The following is a 16,093-nucleotide window of genomic DNA, read 5'->3' as shown; positions in this document are numbered from 1 at the left end:
TGTCTTGATTCTTTATATCTCACGAGAAAGGATACACCAAAGGTTAAAGAAACTTGACTAAAGTTGGACTAGTTTACATAAAACTAATTTAATTATATTACAGAACAGATGGACAATATTATAACAAACATTTACACCATTTACAATTAGGCACTGTTAAGGAGGTTCGTATATATTTAAATGTACACACATATCTTATATCTATTCATTTTCAATCGACCTATACGTGTGTTTATTTATTTACATACTATATTTACATACACACATTATTCACATAATTCAAAACTTTTATAATAAAAAGAATGTGGAATAAGTCTTTGACATCATTGGTCTATCTTGATCGATCATTGGCAGACTAATGCAACACATGCCAGCATAAACACATAAGTTATCAAATAAAAAAATACATGATAATTGTAATATATAAGTGAACATATTTATGTTATACACACACACACACACACACACACATATATATATATATATATATATATATATATATATATATATATATGTATATATATATATAAATATATATTTATATATATATATACAGTATATGCATATAAATATATATATATATATATATATATATATATATATATATATATATGTATATATATATATATATATATATATATATATATATATATATATATATATATATATATATATATATACAGTATATATATAGTTATATCTTTGTGCTCTAGAATTACAGATCTATCACACTTGTCATTAGAAGAAACATCCCAGAGCTAAGCCATTGTAGCACTCACTTTTGAATAAATATTAACGGGAGGGAGTATTGAACATGATGACTAATTCTTACATACTAATAATACTTCGAACAGAAAAAGTTGAGGTTTTCAACCTTGAACTTTCCCAGAAGTCCTGATGGCACTTTCGTTTCTGGAAATAAGAATATTGGAACATAATATTCTCTTTTCATAGCTTCGCTTTTTCACCCTCGGGTGGTGATTAGCGTTAACGGAATAAATTATGATTCCCTTGCTCATGTTTGAATGCCTCAGTTTTTATTTCTTTTAGTCACAGTATTAATCTCTCTTGATAATCTTCACAGAAATATAATTCATTAAGGATTTTTACAGTAAGATTTACTTCTAGTAGTTTATGAGCATTTTCAACTATTTACAAACATTTCCCTTAGTTTTAGACATTATTGATTTTCTATCATTCAAATTTATTCAACTGATATCTTTTTTAATGGATATTTCATAGTAAACTATGGAGTGACATCTGTGTGTGATTGACTGAATTAGATTTACACTGAATTACTATTTTTCAGCTCCCCGAAGAACCTAAATTTTTATCACAGACTTCGGAAGGACGGCAATTAGTGAAAGCGAAAGAACCGTCTTTTCTTACAAGACCTCTTGATAATGTTCCTTCGTTGTCCGTATGCTCCCACCTGCGCAACACTGCCGATGCCCCACCTCTTGGCGGTGCTGTAGTGCTCGTTGCTGCCAGATCACTCATCATATTTGGATCTTGGTGTGGATGCCTAATAAGAGATATGCCAGCATCTGGAGCGTTAGGAGTGATGTGGAAGACAACATCATGATCTGGTTGCAGTATCGATATATCTTTGTCCGAAGATTTTATGGTGCTAATTGCTACAACTTCTCCGCGTTGGACAGTGAACCCTTTCAGCACTTTCAAAGGTGTTGAGCTGCCACTTGATGGTGGGATGGTGATAATTCCTTGGTGTGTTGTTACTGGTATTTCAGGAGTAGGTTGACCACTGTTTCCATCTCCACTTCCAAAAGTATTTGTTGGCTGTTGAGATCCTGATGACATAGTACCACTTGAAGGGAGGCTTACTCCACCCATGACATGAGATCCAGAATTTCTATTTGCGTTTTGATTAGTTTTACCCTTTTGCCCTTCCCAATTATGACCTACTGGCTTTGCATTTAAATGAGGTGATGTAGGCATTGCAGTTTCTCCCATATTTTTCAGAGGATCAATATTTCCAGTATTTGGGAGCTGTGAAGATTTTGTTTGTGCTCCATTCTGTCTGTGTTCTACTCCTTGCGTAACTGGGCTGCTGTTTGTTTCTCCACGTTGGCTATTAAGTATGCTATCAGATTTATCATTGTCAGGATGATTTTGCAAATTCAAATTGCGACCACTTGGCATCCGCCTTCTGTCTCCATTTCCAAGATCTCTCATTTGCTGAGGGAACATGCCTGGAATTGGTGTGGGTAGTCTACCATCACTAATTATACTAGAAGCTATATCAAAATTATTGTTAGATCCCGATGGGCTACCACCCAAGCTCTGACCATTGTTATTCAAACCTATGCCAAAACCCATATTTGCATTTCCAACGGTTCCTAAACTAAAATCTCCATTACTAGTTGACTGACTTCCAATAGTTCCTAGGCCACTGCCACGATTTCCAGATCCAGAAGAGCCACCATTAAAATTGCCAGAACTGATTCCAAATGGCTCCTGATTCATATTAGCCCCATTTTTCATATTTGAACTTCCTTGGTTCATTGTAGCTTCATTCAAGTTGAAGTTATTCCTTCCTCCAGAAGTTGAACCACTTTCCATATTGGTACCTAAATTACTATTGATATTGCTAGGGCCTGAACCCCCAAAACCCAAGTTAAAGTTTCCAGAAGTTCCAGTATTTCCACCTCTTGATCCTTCTATGCCAGAGCCAGCACTGAAATTGTCTCTACCACCAGATGCACCATTTACAGCAAAGTTGCTGGAAGATCCTCTTCCACCAGAGCTATCACCATTTGTAAGTTCTGGCATTCCTCTTGAATCTGTTGGACTGTTCTTGTTTGAGACTCCCACCATGCCATTTCCAGAATTAAAATTCCCAAAATTACTTGATCCACCTCCGTTGTTAAAGTTATTTACTTGTGAACCAGAGCCAGAATTTAAATTTCCCATTACATCAGAAGTGCCTGCATTGTTAAAGCCATTTGATCCTCTACTATTTAAGCCAGAACTGACATCTCCCATACCACCAGGCTGAAAATTGTCAAATGCTCTCACTGGGCCATTTCCAGTTGGTCCCATATTTCCAGATCCTTCAAAACCACCAGCATTATCAAAATTAGCTCCTCTAATTCCAGAGCCACTATTTAAATTTCCTAAACCCGAAGAACCACCGCCGTTGGTATTTTTTGTCCCTCGTGTACCAGAACCAATTTGAAAATCTCCTGCCCCGCTGGTGCCAGTACCAGTATTAGTATTTGCCTCTAAGGAACCTCCATTTATACCAAAATTACTTGTCCCTCCTAAGCTTCCATCAAAATTTCCTATCCCACCAGAGTTAGCACCACTGTCAAAATTTCCACCACCCCCTCTTGGACCTGTATCAAAATTGCTTCCTCCAGTCCCTGTTGCGACATCAAAATTTCCTCTTCCAACAGTACTGGGTCCACTATTAAAATTTCTTCTACCATTAGAGTTAAATGAATCATTAATATTATCCCCTCCATTAGAACTTGTTCCATCCTCGAAAGACCCTCTTCCAATAGAGCTCATACCGTCATTGAAAGTTCCTCTGCCATTAGAACTTGTACCGTCATTGAAAGTTCCTCTTCCATTAGAATTTGAACCATCATTGAAGGATCCTCTTCCATTGGAACTTGTATCACCATTAAAAGTTCTTCTTCCATTAGAATTAGAGCCGTCATTGAAGGATCCTCTTCCATTGGAACTTGTATCACCATTAAAAGTTCCTCTTCCATTAGAACTTGTACCATCATTGAAAGTTCCTCTTCCATTGGAATTTGTACCATCATTGAAAGTTCCTCTTCCGTTAGAATCTGCACCATCATCAAAAGTTCCCCTTCCATTAGAACCAAGAGAATCATCAAAATTTCCCCCTCCCTGGTTATTTGAATTTCCATTGAAATTTGACCCATCATTTATTGCTGAATCTTGGCCACTGGGGGAAAAATTTATATTTGGGTTATTAGTTTCTCCAAAATCTGATCCTGTGTTGAAGTTACTATTTTGACTGTTTCTTGAACTGCCCGCTCTATTGTCAGTATCCCTGTTTGGTTGGTTTCTCTGGTTTCCATTTGAGGATGCAAAATTTCCCCCTGGTCTATCTAAGAATCCTTCATTGTTGCCAAGATTTTCTCCTTGAATAGAGCCACCTCCATTTCCCCTACCACCATTGACATTTCTATTATTTACTCCATTAGAATTCAGATTTGATCCTCTGTTCCGATTAATATTTGGATTGCTAGCCCCATTATTATTGATTCCTGCTCTGTTCTGATTTGACTCTCTCTGGGGGTTACTGGGAAAATTTTGTAATACAGGTCTTCCTGGTGCATCTGGATTGACTATCCCTGCCCTTCCAGGAGATGCAAAATTAGTGAAAGGATTGTTATTTCTCGACTGTCCTCGGGGTGTATTTTGGTTCCTATTATTTTGCTCATTGCCGCCAAAACCATTGCTTGCTGATTCATCAAGTGAATCTAAGATACTTTTTCCACTTCCTAGTGAATTACCTGTATTTAATTGTTGGTTTCCACCATTCCCTACTCCAAGACTATCATCTTGATCAAACCGAGTTCTTGTATCTCCTCCTCCAACTGGACTAGGTACTCTTTGGACAGGCCTTCTGCGATTGCCATTCGACCCATCAAAAGAGCCTGTAGGTTGAAAATTGACGGTTCTTAAGGGATCATCCTTTGAGCTTGGTGTATTTTGAATATTCGTGCCCCTACCTGGGCCCCCAGGAAAAATTCCAGCTGAATTGATACGTGGAGGTTGACCATCTGACGGATAATCATAATCTATGGTTGGACCAGGCCAGTTACCACGATTTCCCCTACCTCGGGTTGACCGGTCTAAGTCTCGCATTGAGGAAGTCCCGCCATTTAGGTCATTGGGATCATTACTTATATTCCCTGAGACTTCATCAGATGATCCATGTCCAAAACCTAACCATCCATTTTGCTGACATAGTACCACACCTACGATAATAGCTACTACAAACTGAAAAAGAAGAACAAACAATACGATTAGTCCATTATGTTCAAAAAAACCTATTTCATATTAGAATTCTTTTTTAGGAAACTTGTGTCACTATTTAGATGTAAGTTAATATAAGAAAAATTACTTATTTATACATATAGAAAAAAAGATTTGTTTTGTGGGAAGGGTAAATATATTTCATTTTTGCAAATTAAGAAAGAAAGATATAAACAAAGTATCTTTCACCTTATCTTTATGAATAACAGGTCTGTCTTGAATTTTATGAAGGTTATGCCTTTAGGTTTATCTAGGTTATGAAATCATTTTATGAATTAGAAGCAACTTATTTCAGTTAGTATTCCTAGAATCAAACCTAAGTGTATTTTTTCTGAATATGAACCTCACCCATATACTTATATACTTAGTAATTCATAATTACGCTTTGAACCTTTTACTAAGGAATCTTTTCCATTACTTAATAAAGCAGGGCGTAGAAAAATAAGAAACATCTTCTTTCATGGATCATAGTAATAAAAAGAATAATGACAGAATGACTGTAGGATAATGTATATAGTCTTAAAGGGATTAAAGATTAGCAGAACAAACAAAATTTGAGGACATATTTGAAAAAAAAGAAGTTGCCACTCTAGCTTTACAAAAAAAAAAAATAAAAAATAAATAAATATGAAGTATCAGACATCATAATCTCAGTAGGTATCTCATTAGGATTTATTAAAAAATCCTATATCCATACTTACCAGCATAGTGTAGCAGCCAATGAGCATAACTGTTTGAAGATTAAACCTCTGCTTTCTTGCTTCATCTTTAAATCTTGATCTGTTGATGTGAGTGTAATAATCTTGTTCAGTATCTTGAGCCAGAGTCAGATTGCTGTGATGCAGTTGTCCTCGTGATATGGTGCTTGCTCTGAGTTCATTTAAAAAAAAAAAAAATGAGAATTACCATCATTTACTGTCAATATATTTATCTATTACCATTTATATAGATATAATTTCACTTAAGATTCTTTTTATAATGTATACAAACCTGCTAGTGTTGTGGGTCCTTGGAAGAGCATTCAAGAGATCGGGTTCTCTATGGCTTGCGCTGTGTGAGCTAGGTAGACTACCGGCACGGGTTTCAAGTAATGCTGCAAGTACATTGTTGTATTCCCGTTGTGAGCGGGAAATACTGGGTATCTCGTTTCCCCTGTGACTGTGTTCAGGCGGTGAGCCATTTGGTAGAATTGATACTTCATTCGGCCTAGATATGCTACTACCACGGCTCCCAGGCAGTGAATGTGATCTTTCACTAAGCTTGGCTAGAGCACTGGCTACTCTTAATGACTTTGCATCCGCCTCTCTTATGGTACCATTTTCTCTCGAGTGATGACCGCCATCATGGTGATGGTGGTGATGATTGTGTAGATTCCGATTTAACGTAGTAGTGGAGGATTTACTTGGGTTTCTCGATCTAGACTGGGATGCTCTCAGTGGATGAGTCCTCAGGAGCGTGGAAGCTGGAGCGTGATCATGTATGTGACAAAGATGGCAGTCGTTACTGCCTACTCCTTCAGGCATGGTGCGACACTCCCCTTAATATACTTAGTTTTTAAGACATCGTAAGTTTCAAGCCTTGCAGCCACGACTTCTACTGCTCTCTAGTGAGCGCTACGACTGGCTTCATTTAAAAGAAGAAGACAGGTGAGCCTTATATTGCAGATACTGTAACTGGAATAGAGAAAAATAAAAGAAATTTCGTAAGTAAGTTTAAGGTACATTTGGGTAATTTGATAAAAAATACTTCTATATATCAGTTGTTTAGATTTTATATTTTCACTATAAGAATTTCTTTTCAATATTTCAGATTCTTTAGCTACACTATTACTAATGGAAATAATTTTGGTGAATAATAATTGGTGTAATGTGTTAGCTTGTTCTTTCTTAGAGGGTTAAACAAAATAAAACCGAAATCATCTATCAGCTAGCTTCTTTTGCCATCTGTTTTCGATAAATTTGTAAGAAGTTGAAAGTTATAGATTTGTTCTTATTTTCTAATGAATTTCTATGTCATAAAATAAATATTGTATTATATAATGGTTAGCGTTTGAATATCATCTGTATGTTGGACAAAATGTTTGTATATTATTCCTATGTACCAATGTATGATTTGTATGTTATTTTGTCAATAAAATCTAATCTATTTTGATTACTCATTCAAATGAGAGATATAACGGCATTGTTTTAGTGTGCTATTAAGCTTGCTATTATAGTATTAAAAGTAGTTCTTATTGTTTTAGCCCATGCACGCAATTTCATTGGTAATGAAATATTTTATTAGTTGATTATTTCATCTTATTTCTTTCTTTATTAATTTTCGCAATTATTTCGTCATTTACTGATATATGTCTTTTTCTTTACTTCATAGCTTTCCCTATTGGGACTTTTACGCTTGTAGAATTCTTATTTACGAGATGGAGATCCTGCTGGAATTATAATAATAATAATAATAATGATAGTAATAATATTAATAATAATAATAATAAGAAGAAGAAGAAGAAGAAGAAGAAGAAGAAGAAGAAGAAGAAGAAGAAGAAGAAGAAGAAGAAGAAGAAGAAGAAGAAGAAGAAGAAGAATGGTAGTTAGTTGATTTCCATTGATCGTGTAAGCCTAAAAAAACAAGGCAAAATGCATCCAACCTGAAATTTCATAGGTAGTGAATTGTCTGATTATACAAATGCTTATTGAAAATAGACAAATTTTTACTCAAAATAGACGTGTCTTGCATAATTGATTTAACTATCGGATAAATTGATCAGTATTTATCTATTTTATCTAATGCCCAATCAAATGTTCGGGTTAATATTTCAATTGCCAATTCATTTTTCGAAATGTACTTCATAAAAGTAATGTTTTGAATTCCTAAAATGGACTTCCTTGTATCATTTCCAGTATTGGGGCATTTTAAAGTGGGTAAGATTTCAAAGTTCCGTAAAACCAAACAAAAGTCGACGATATTGTTTCAATTGCGTTGTGGTATTTTATCCATATTCCACTTGCTCTTTTAATAATTTCTATTGCAAGAGTTATAAAAGAAATGTCTATGACCACTCTATTAAAAACATAAATTAAGATCTGCCAATTGCTTCGTCAAGAAATGCCAATAGAGAATATGTTTTATCTCCCCAATATATTTAAGAGCAAGTGTCCCGCTATAAATATATATATATATATATATATATATATATATATATATATATATATATATATATATATATATATATATACACACACATATATATATATATATATACATATATATATATACATATATATATGAATATATATATACATATATATATAAATATATATATATATATATATATATATATATAATATATATATATATATATATATATATATAATATATATATATATATATATATATATATATATATATATATATATATACATATATATACGGTTCCACACAATCCCATTGACAGGGGATGGAAGGAGTTGTATCTATGTGTGTGCATTTGCGTGTGTGCATATCTATCTAAATATTTAGCCATCATTTTTGACGGGTAGCGTACACTAGTACTGAAATAACCCTAAACACTTTGACGAAGAAAAAGCCTAGCCATGGCTGTTTTATCAATAGCAATGAATAGTTTATGAAACATTACCTATATCTGCTCATCCAGGATTCAATGTTTCCATTATGATTGTGTTCAGGGCAAATGAAGAAGACTAGGAATGCTGCTTGTGCAAAGAATTTCACTGAGAAAGGTTTTGAATCTTGCCATAATTTAAACCGCTTGCATTATGCAATGCTTGTTTACTTTCATTTAATGGAAGATTACAGAACCGTGTCCGGTCTTATACTATTCATAAATTGTTTTATGAACGTTAGGTTATTTCGAATATACTAGGTTATTTCTCGGTTCGATTTCTGGATCTTATTCAAATCAATTCTTTGATATATCTAACGGTATCCTGCGTTTCTATAAAGGAGAAAATTCTTTTCTCTCTCTCTCTCTCTCTCTCTCTCTCTCTCTCTCTCTCTCTCTCTCTCTCTCTCTCTCTCTCTCTCTCTCTCTCTCTCTCTCTCACACTTACACGCACATGCAAATAGTTTGGAATCGTGCCTAAAATACCTAGCTCATAGCTTCGTGGGCTTATTAAATGCTGGACATAGAAGTAAGAGAATGGAATAAACTATTTATTCGATTTTCTAAATTTGCAAAACATTTTGCATTTCTGAAATTATACAATGAACTATTTGGCAAAAACTTGCCCATTAAGTGAAAATAAAAACTTCAAGAGAGGCAAGGAACCTTTCCTTCAAAGTGTAATAAAACTTGTTGCGTGAAAAGGGTAGCGTTATCTTTCGAATTTAACACATTCGGAAACTCAGAGACTGGAAGTTCTCCAGTATATTTTATGAGAGTAATAGAAGTGCAATATTCACAATTACGTGTTTTCTTACTGTGGTGAATCATATTTATATGGGATTTCGCGAATGTTTTGTATTTCTCGGTTTAGACTTTCGGTTGAAGAGAAATCGAACAATGACTCGTTACAAATAGGAGGACTGCTGAACAAGGCTGGGCGAAAGGAAGGATTTCCAATATAGCAATGGCCATACCAGTAATTATTATTGAGGTATTTTGTTTTAACGGGAGGAAGGGCGATGGTGGCTGGTACAACACACAAACATACGCTACCGGGGTCCAAGCGATGTCAGGCTGGGCAGCCGGTCGGGACTGCGGTCTGCCCCAAAAGCCAAAGCAAAGTCCTTCAAAGAAGGCAACCGTGTTACCCCATACGAATGGGAAGGGAGCACGCTAAGAGAAGATCTACAGAAGCCTAGAAGATAACACGCGAATTATTCTTAAAAACGGATGATTTGATGTTTAGCTTAAGATAAAAACAAATCATTGATTATAATAATTTAGAAGGGGTTTCAACCGAACTAGTGTAAAAAAAATCATAATATGAAACAATACTTAGATTACAATTTCTTTCCTTTATCATATATTGTTATAAGCACAATTTTGCATCAAGTTAATTTAGTTGGTATCCTTGGCAATTTCCAAATGAATCAAATGATCCTCATGTTGAGAATGAAATTCTTATGTGGAATTATCTCGTCCTTACCCACATTCATATTCCTTATCTAGTTTTCAAAAGCTTAAAGATATCGTTAGAAGAGATAGCTGTGTCTTAGAAGATAGTATTCTTTATCTTAATAAACCTAAAATCAAAGTAAGACACTGTTTACTCATTCAGAAAATTAATGGATGAAGTCCTTTGGACAGGTTTTAATTTTGACAACCTAGCATATTCCAACAACTGGATTGGCTCCCACCACAAACATTGTACGTATGTATGTTTATATGTATATATATATATATATATATATATATATATATATATATATATATATATATATATGTATGTATGTATGCATGCAAGTATGAATGAAACCTGCATATCTCTTACTCCATTACTTTTAATTTTCGTCTAAATTCTATTACATGTCTATTTTTTTCACTTCTCTGTTTTTCCAAAAGTACATCCCACTCTTTGAACACCGGCGAGGTTGATAGCCAATTTAAACTCAGTTTGATTTGATTTATGAAGTTTGATAACTGTTAGTTATATTTCCTTTAATATCTTCATTAAAAACGGCTTTTACTTTTAGAATGATTAAGATAACTTACAGTCGATTCCACGAACAGAAGAGACCACACCCACGCTGCATTTTGCTTCGTGGTGGAAACGCATGCCTTGTTACTTTTTATAACTTGAAGCATTGCTTTCAGGAGGCTCTTTGTAAGTATTATGCTGTTAGAAGTTTGCAGCTGCTATTCCGGTTCTTGCACAGTGAACTTCTTGCCTCTGTTTTAAAGGTCAAACCACCAGGGAATGACATTCTGCTATGGTCTATCGGAAAAGGAAGCAAGTGAAAAGCCTAATCTAATATGCTATATTGGTATTTTGTGATAAACAAACTGTTTGGGGAAGTTTTCCTTCTGGTTGAATTTTACAGTCCTTTTTAATATATGCTTCTTCATACGTGACCACATTTATATTTTGCTTTATTTACATGGAACATAATGATGTCAATAGAGAGTCTAATATACATAAACCTATCAATCATTGAAGATAATATAATAAAATCCAAATACATTATGAATAAAAGAAAAAATTTGGTGTCCTGGTTTGTTCTTTTTGATTAATCAAGGTCTATGAAAATATTTTTCATCACCTAAATTTTAGCTTCAACATAAAAGGAAAGTTTAATGACATCACCAATAACTTAATCACTGGTTTCTATCCAGTCAATCATTTTTATTATTTAGGAGCCCTTTTATTAGGACTTTGCACAGGTAATTCTGATAGTGTGTGTATGAAGTTTGTCTTACAGGTTTACCTAACAGCTGTTTTGCCTTTGTGAAACCGGTAAGTGGATGCATGATAGGGACTGGTTCTGCCATAAAACTAGGCATGTTTCATAAGAAGGCTTTTGTACTTTAAATTGCTTTCAATCCATCAAATTTTAAAACCTGCATTGTAACGAATTCATATCACACCTAGAAAAATCCATAAAATAGAAAATTTGCCAAACTTTTCTACAATGAATTATGTTTAATTAGATAAAACCTTTGAAGCACATAAACATATGCACACAAAGTTGCAAGGCATTTACCTCTCTGAACCCTGGTTGTGTCACACCTCACCCTTCTGAATATTAAGTAAACAAGACACGACCGTTTGATAGTGATGCAAATTTCCCAGAAACTGGACCATCACTTCACAAGAAAATGCATTCGAGCACACCGAACACATGGTCATGTGTATATACACATATAAATGTATATATGTGTGTATGCAGACATACATATGTACAGTATCTGTATATATATATATATATATATATATATATATGTGTGTGTGTGTGTGTGTGTGTGTATCTTTAAATATACTGTACACACGCATCGAAAACCCCTGCATATATATATATATATATATATATATATATGTGTGTGTGTGTGTGTGTGTATCTTTAAATATACTGTACACATGCATCGAAAACCCCCGCATATATATATATATATATATATATATATATATATATATATATATATATATATATATATATATACATATATATATATGTGTGTGTGTGTGTGTATCTTTAAATATACTGTACACACGCATCGAAACCCCCCCCCATATGTATATATATATATATATATATATATATATATATATATATATATATATATATATATATATATATATATATATATATGATTTATATATAAGTTTGAATATACAAACCCACACACACACATACACACATACACACAAACACACACATACACACACACACACACATATATATATATATACATATATATATATATATATATATATATATATATATATATATATATATATATATATATTTATACATATATATATGTGTGTGTGTATAGTACATATGTGAATGCATATACTGTACATACATATATAAGCGTGATGGTATATATATATATATATATATATATATATATATATATATATATATATATATAAATATATATGTACATATATATGTATATATAACTATATATATATATATATATATATATATATATATATATATATATATTTATTTATTTATATATATACATATATATATGTGTGTATATACGTATACATACATATATATAAGTGAGTGTTTGTTGATATATATATATATACACATATATATACATGCACATATATATATATATATATATGTATATATATGTATATATATGTATATATATATATATATATATATATATATATATATATATATGGGTGTGTGTGCGTGTGTGTGTGTGTGTGAGTGTGACTTTTCCTTTGGAGGCTTATCAGTACGCGCTAGACTTCCGGATTTCATCAGTAACTGTTTGGTTATGCTGCTTGTGAACCCATATCAATATCAGTTCGAACTATACAGCACTGAATTCATGACTGAATTCAAAGGGACCTCCTTTAATAGTTAGCCTACCTTGTGAATCACAATAAGACTCACCCATTTATTTGTAGAGAAACGCCTCAAATGGTTACATATCAAAACGTTATTTCCCTGTTGGTGTTACATATATCAGACGTGACTCGCCTTCACTCTACGGTTCATAGCTAGCTGGAAGAATTATTTTCAGGGGGAAATACCCACAATTATCTGCTTCACAGATTCTAGGAATGAGGTTTCTGTGCTGCCTTTGCCCGCATTTGGGTGAAAGTGAACTTCTCTAATGCGTTTCCTCACTTATATTTCCAGTGTCTTCGTTTCGTCGTGAGCAACATATTGCAATTGGCCCGAAGGCTTTTAAAGTATCTTTTCAAACTAATTTCTGTTGTTTTTTCTGAGTTTCATCACTAAAATGAAATAAAATAATTCCTGCTGGAAATGTGAATTTCGATATACTGGATGTTGAATTCGACGAGGTGATACAAATTATCATATTTTTTAGACGTTCCGTTGAATATAACTGTTACCCTGAAGTAATAGTTACTCAGACAAGACATTACAGTTGTCACTGAACTATAAAGGCATTTCAAATGGATCTCTGCATATTGATGAAGCATATTTCTCCTTCCGGAAACAGACAACTTACTTTTTTATTGCCTAATTACCTTCGTTTCCTACTGGGAACTTTTGATTTATTTAACATTTGATTTAATCATTAATCAACTATGCAATGCTGATTGAATAAAAACAAACCTTATCCCTCCTGATAGTATTATAAGTACGTCTTGCTAAGAAATGATCAGATGAGTGTATAGTAGTGTATAAATGAAAATTTGAAAGATAGTTTATACTCTTCTGATATCTTTCATCTGCAAATGGAAAATATTCAACAATAAGCTTTGAATGACACAAAAAATCCTTTAACTCAGTAGTTAAAAGAAATTTATTTCAGCTTGACCTAAAAAAAATTAATAGAAGTACAAAGCACTTTCACTCTACGACCGATTAAATGTAAATGTAAATTGTATGTTTTTTGGAAGGCAATTAGACAAAGATACTTAGCCACGCCTGATACCAGATTCAGAGATCAGATTAACCAATGACCCAATTCCTGGACGATGTGGAATTTGATTGGATCCATTGTTTAATGGCTACAGAAATACCGAGTAATCGTGTTGCTTTTCACAGCAGGCAACTCTTTGTCAGATTAAAGTTCATGTAGAAATCGATAATTTTAATTTCTACAAACTTCTTATTCGGGAATTATATCGGAGCTTTCAATCAGATACCATAATATGAGTCTAGTATAGGGTGATTTATATATACACTGCTGAATTTGTGAATGATTCAACATTTTCTTTTGTTTACCAACTAATACCATTTAATACTTCGATGTATTCTGAAAATATGTTTTTACCATAACGGTTGCAGCTCTTATGCAGTTCATTATATAGAGGAAACTTTGAATTATTATGATTTCATAGAGTTACAAATACCAATCAAGTTACAATAATAGGTAAAGAAAGTAACTTATCACAGATAACCACACGAGAAAAGATCCCGGGACGTACACAATTCATTGCATCGTTCCATCTCAAAACTGAAAAAGAAAAATCATTGCTTATTTTCTTTCTGTTTAAAAATGACTCTCCTTGTCTGTCCTTTCAAATCTATTTCATCATTACATACAATTTATGGACGCTTATGTAACTATTTTCACAATTTTATTACTACTGCTGTTTCCACTGTTACTAATACTACCACCAATACGACAATTACTGCTAGTAGTAACAATGACAATAATAATTCTTTATATTACATCGTTAACATTCATTCATATTTATAAACTTGAAGTTAATTCAAGACTTATAATCATTCTTATTTTCTTTGCTTTATAAGTACATTTTTTATCATGGTTTCTTTGTTCACAAAAAATATATAAATAAAGGGTATCTTGATGGAGTCGATTTCATTAAAACTCAAATATTGGTTGAAGAAATAGCTTATTTTTTTAAGATTTTGCTTAATTATTCATCACATGAATATACAGTATGTATTTATGAGTGTGTTTGTGGGAACATGTATATATATAGCATATGAATGTTTGCATACACACACACACACACACACACACATATATATATATATATATATATATATATATATATATGTGTGTGTGTGTGTGTGTGTGTGTGTGTGTGCGCGTGCGCTTGAAGAGGCATGCTGAATGTCGCATGTAGATGTTATTATGTTCTTTATAATACTTATATTGTGTATGCGCTTTTTATTAAGATTTATGAACCCTCATTAATATTTTATTATAACTAGCATAATATTATGCAAACGCTCTTGTGTTCATCAAGTTCTTCCTGAACTTTGAAGTGTGTTCAAGATACATGTTGGATAGAATGTCATGTAGATACTGTATACTTATCGTTATAATAAAAATTCCTGAAATCTATATATAAGTCCGTTTCCTCGTTTCATTGCTCGTTAGATTACTCGCAATTAGTTGGCGAGGAACAACCTTTTACTCTTAGATGATTTTAACAAGCATCTCTTTCCTGTGTCAGGTAAAAAAAAAAAAAAAAGCAAAGGTTCTTAGAGCGTTAATAAAAGCATAAAAAAATCCTGCCTTGATGTGATAGTTACTTTCTCTCGGACGCTGGAGTGACTGGTGACTCAGGATGTGTTTTATTACAGAACGGGTTAATTTTTCTCAATGCCTACAGTCCACCATTCTTTCTCTTTTACAATGATAATACATTCTTGAAATCCTGTTTCTAATTTTGAAATGGCCGAAAAAAATCTATATTAATTTTCAGTCTTTTACAATCGGCAAGATGCAAAGTTCCAAGCTGGCCAATCGGAAATGACGTTGGGCCATTGACCTCTGGAATCCATATTAGGGAAATCATTCCGCTGATCTAAAAACGCATAGCTTGGGATTCCGTATTTCTCTGGTGTAAGCTCTCTCTCTCTCTCTCTCTCTCTCTCTCTCTCTCTCTCTCTCTCTCTCTCTCTCTCTCTCTCTCTCTCTCTCTCTCTCTCTCCTTACTTGCTTGTGTTCATC

At 33.2% G+C, this 16,093-nt stretch overlaps 1 protein-coding gene across 1 annotated transcript in view; it reads right to left on the bottom strand.

Annotated features, from left to right (window-relative positions):
• Positions 1–688: 688 nt before the first annotated feature.
• The window catches only part of LOC137655724 (uncharacterized transmembrane protein DDB_G0289901-like), a 78,231-nt gene continuing 62,826 nt past the window's right edge, over positions 689–16,093 (bottom strand). The window contains exons 2-4 of the mRNA XM_068389743.1: positions 6,031–6,713; positions 5,742–5,910; positions 689–5,004 (exon numbers count right to left, since the gene is read on the bottom strand). Of these exons, the coding sequence (XP_068245844.1) occupies positions 1,306–5,004; positions 5,742–5,910; positions 6,031–6,563 (4,401 nt within the window). The 5' untranslated portion in view covers positions 6,564–6,713 and the 3' untranslated portion in view covers positions 689–1,305. The remainder of the gene's footprint in view (positions 5,005–5,741; positions 5,911–6,030; positions 6,714–16,093) is intronic.

The sequence above is a fragment of the Palaemon carinicauda genome, chromosome 16 (genome assembly GCF_036898095.1).
Source record: "Palaemon carinicauda isolate YSFRI2023 chromosome 16, ASM3689809v2, whole genome shotgun sequence".
Lineage (NCBI taxonomy): Eukaryota > Metazoa > Arthropoda > Malacostraca > Decapoda > Palaemonidae > Palaemon > Palaemon carinicauda.
This window is presented reverse-complemented; position numbering and strand designations above follow the sequence as displayed.